The sequence below is a fragment of the Arthrobotrys flagrans genome (genome assembly GCF_004000055.1).
Source record: "Arthrobotrys flagrans strain CBS H-5679 chromosome Unknown unitig_0, whole genome shotgun sequence".
Lineage (NCBI taxonomy): Eukaryota > Fungi > Ascomycota > Orbiliomycetes > Orbiliales > Orbiliaceae > Arthrobotrys > Arthrobotrys flagrans.
In genome coordinates, this window is record NW_027137550.1 from 7,703,736 (window position 1) to 7,707,931 (window position 4,196).

At 46.2% G+C, this 4,196-nt stretch overlaps 1 protein-coding gene across 1 annotated transcript; it reads left to right on the top strand.

Annotated features, from left to right (window-relative positions):
• Nucleotides 1-955: 955 nt before the first annotated feature.
• On the top strand, nt 956-3,622 carry DFL_005268 (uncharacterized protein; the record flags this gene model as incomplete). The annotated part of the gene is made up of 1 exon (XM_067634500.1): nt 956-3,622. The coding sequence occupies one exon, from the start codon at nt 956-958 to the stop codon at nt 3,620-3,622; it is 2,667 nt and encodes an 888-aa protein (XP_067492563.1).
• Nucleotides 3,623-4,196: the final 574 nt, after the last annotated feature.

The following is a 4,196-nucleotide window of genomic DNA, read 5'->3' on the forward strand; positions in this document are numbered from 1 at the left end:
TGGTTGCTGCATGCACATATATGCACCTTATCTATCAACCGAACACCCCTCCCTTGTTCTTAGCCCGCGGGCGATATCTCTCGATCCCTTCTTGTCATTGAGAATTCAGCTGCTTGAGATAGGAAAACACATCATTCTCCTATTCCCTTAACCAGACCTCTTTCTCTCACTTTTTTTTCTGCACTTTCAGTTGTGCTTAACTCAAATTTGGGCCGTCGATGCGCACATCCTGCCTTGTTTTGTTCGCCAACTACATCTGCTTCTTCTCTGCTACCGCTTTCCTGCCGCGCATAACAAGGGCTGCTGCAGCCAACGGATTTCTCTTCTCGGTCGTCGGTCGATTCCATAACATTCTATATCAAGATAATACATAGATATCGATGACAGCTTGATTATTTTTCTTGTCACCGGTCGATTCCCGATTGGCACCTTTATATTTTTTCTTTATTTTCTTTTCTTTCTTTTGACCAATTCTTTCTTTCTTCCTTTCTTAATTTTTTTTTGAATTAGTTCGGTCGGGCTGGAAAGGCAGGCAGGCAAATGGGGAAACACCCCCGCTCGAGAATCGAATCGGATTGATATTAAATCGGAGCTGGCTGGGGAGGCCTGCTCAAGCGAACCAGGAAGCACAAGGACCCTTTAATAATAATTGCCAACCACTGCACAATCAGATCTAAAATCGGATCTCCTCTTTTTTACCCTCCCCTTATTGGGACTAAATTGGCAGCAGCAGCTTGCATAGTTTGGGCAGAGGAGGACGACATCACCGAAAATCTACACCTTTCCTTCCTTCGATCCTCATCTACAACCTATAGGCCATTGTAAAGCCAGAGAATATTGGAGATGCCTTTGTGCTAAAACAGGTTCTTGGCTGCAACATCCTTGCACGTCATCGCCGCCGGTTACACAGATCTGCGTCCGATCACAACACATCAACAACCAACCTCACGTCGTCATGGCTACGGACGACCCGACCTCTCCGGAGGCGTATATTCTCGAGAAGCGCTGGCGGCCCTGGCTTATTGTTCTATCGTTCTTCGTCAGCTTCCTGGGAGCATACACCACCACACAGCTTTATGTTCAATGTCGTCTTTCGACATGGACGGCCTATCGGATCGGATGGCTGGTTCTTGCTGCTGTCGAGTTCGGAGGGTGTGCCATCTGGGCATTCCATTTCGTAGCTATGATAGCTCTCGACATCGGCATGCCGGTTAATTTCAACTTACCACTGACCATCTTCTCCTTGGTAGTTGCTATAGTAGGGATGTTGGGTGGTCTTGCCAGCAATATCTGGATTAAGAAACGTCGGAGAACAAGAGACATATACCTCCCGATATCAAACCAAGACAACGTCTCAGAATACGGGATGACCATAAATGGTATCTCAATAAACGGCAATGCCTCGACTCGAAAACCTCCAGATACACCGGAATACGAAAGTTCAACATCCGAAATGGGTACTGTGCTCAACCTCGCCAGTGCTTTACTCTCCAAAGGGGCTCATGACGACACTACCCTCCCCGTCCGAATTATAACCCACCTCCAACGTAGCCTAAATCTTCGCGTCTTTGTCGTCGGCGCGATGATGTCCCTTAGCGTATGCGCAATGCATTACGTGGGCATGAAAGCCATACATTTTGATGGTGTGATCCACTGGGACCGTGGTATCATCGTTCTTTCAATTATCATCGCCTATATAGTCTCCATGGCCGCACTTATCTTCCTCCCCAACGAATCCGACGGTATTTCACAAATCGCCTTTGCAATCGTAGCCGCAATCGGTATCAACACCATGCATTGGACTGGAATGTGGGCTGCTACATTCTCTACGACTCGACCACCACCGTGGGATAAAGGCTCCATCCCCACCGTTCTCCCACTCGGAGTCGCATTTGTCGCTATTATCAGCTGTTTAATGTCTTACGTTGTCTTAGCCCGCACGATAACACAATCCCGCGACCGACTTGCCGAAATGATTGTAACGAAACGAAAGTTGTGGAAGGCTATTGCGGAGAAGGAGGCGGCGGAAAGAAATGATAAAGTTAAGACGGAGTTTATTTCCGTTGCTTCCCATGAATTAAGGACCCCGCTTCATGCGATTACTGGATTCATCGATCTACTTGCTTTGACGCCGCTGAATGAGGAGCAGATGAGCTTTGTCAGGTCCATTCAAGGGAGTTGTCATGCTTTGGACTTGATTACGAAAAACGTTCTGGATTTCACACGGCTTGAAAACGATCACTCGGAAACCGCTGCGTCGGCCACAGATGTCAGAATCAAAGACTTGGTCTTCGACATGCTGCAGACTTGTATGACCAAGATATCGAATACCCTAAGCGTCGATATCATCATCATCATGGACCGCGATGTTCCAGATGTTTTCAACGTCGATGAAACATATTTCGCTAGAGTTCTTATGAACCTCGTCGGAAACGCAATGAAGTTTACAAGGACAGGATATATTCTGGTTAGATTATGGACATGCGCGGATGAAGATAGTCTATGCATCAGCGTCAGTGACACGGGTATTGGGATCTCACAAGCCAGTCAAAAGATCGTGTTCGAACCTTTCCGACAAGCGGACACCAGTTTAACCCGAAAACACCTGGGAACCGGACTCGGACTCGCGATATGCAGACAACTCGTGGCAAAAATGAACGGAAGAATAACGCTCGAAAGCCAGGAAGGGAAAGGAAGTGAATTCACGGTCGTAATACCCGGATTGCCGAATACATACCCCATGCGACCTGCAGTACAGAGTAAAATCCGGATTGCAGTGTGGTTAAGGAGTAAACGGAGTAGTACGGTAGTCCAATGGGCGCTTAGCGCGCATTTTACGGTTTCAGCTATGGATCCCGTTCACCATATCAAGGGACTGAGAGGGATGGAAAGGGTTCTGGCGGATATTAAGTGTTTGACACCGCAGATTATTTCGGAGATTGTGGAGAGCGATGGGGCGATCAAGTGGTTTATATTATATGGGGATGAGAGTGTTAGGGAGTTGAGGAATTTGGAACATGTGGTGCTGTTGAAGAGGCCGATTTGTGTGGATGATCTTTTGATAAAGATGTTGAAGAGGGGGAGGGCGGAGGAGGCGCAGTTAGTGAGGAGGATTAGTATTAATGCTAACCCGGCGTTAGAGGAGTTGAAGAGGATTGTGGCGGCACCGAGCCCGTTGGCGCAGAGTCCGATATTGGAGATTCCACCGGATGTACAGGAAAGCGAGGATGTGATATTACTAGTGGAGGATAATCCAGTCAACCAACAACTCGGAGTCAAGATGCTAAAGAAACTAGGGAGGACGGTTGACGTTGCGGAAAACGGGAAAGTGGCACTCGAAAAGATTATGAAGAATCGACGACAGTATTCGCTCGTTCTGATGGATTCACAGATGCCGGTTCTTAGCGGCCCGAGTACCTGTAGGAGGGTTAGAGCTATGGAAGCCGCGGGAGAGTTACCGGGGAGGTTGAGGATTATTAGTTTGACGGCGAATGTGGATTCGTTGAGTCAGAAGGAGTGTATGGAGGCTGGGAGTGATCATTTCTTGCCGAAACCGTTGACGTTGAAGTTGTTGAGGGAGGAGTTGGAGAGGCCGCAGGTGCCGACGGCGGGGGGGTCATGATGAGGCTTCAATTTTTATTTTTTTTTTGTTTTGCTGAAGAATTGTGCGATATATTTACTTTCCATTGATTGGGTTCTGTTTTAGCAAGGAGTTATCTCGGGAGGGGGAACTAAAGCGATTCGATCACCTAGATTAAGACCATCGTTTTTTCAACTTTTTTTTATTCTTTTTTGGCATATCTTTCGACTCTTTTTTTTTTTGTCTGCCTCGTTTTTTTTTTATATCACCACCTTCTAGTTCTTGTCTCATTTTGAGACCATGAAACTCTTGGGTAGAAAAAGTGCTTTTTAATGTTGCGATCTCTTCACTCATGAATCGGCTTTTGTTCTTTGGATTTTTAACAAATAAGGACACGCTGCGCTCCACAGGTTGATGGATATACCACCCGGGATTTTTTTTATTCCTAGAAACTGGGAAGATCGATTGATATAGATATATCATACACCTCTCTTTCTTTTTTGTACAAAGTCTTTTTTTTTTTCTCTTTTCTTTCATTCGCTTCAGATTGGTATACTCTACACTTTTTGGGTATATATTTATATTTTATATGGGGGCGCTATGTGGGTAGTAGTTT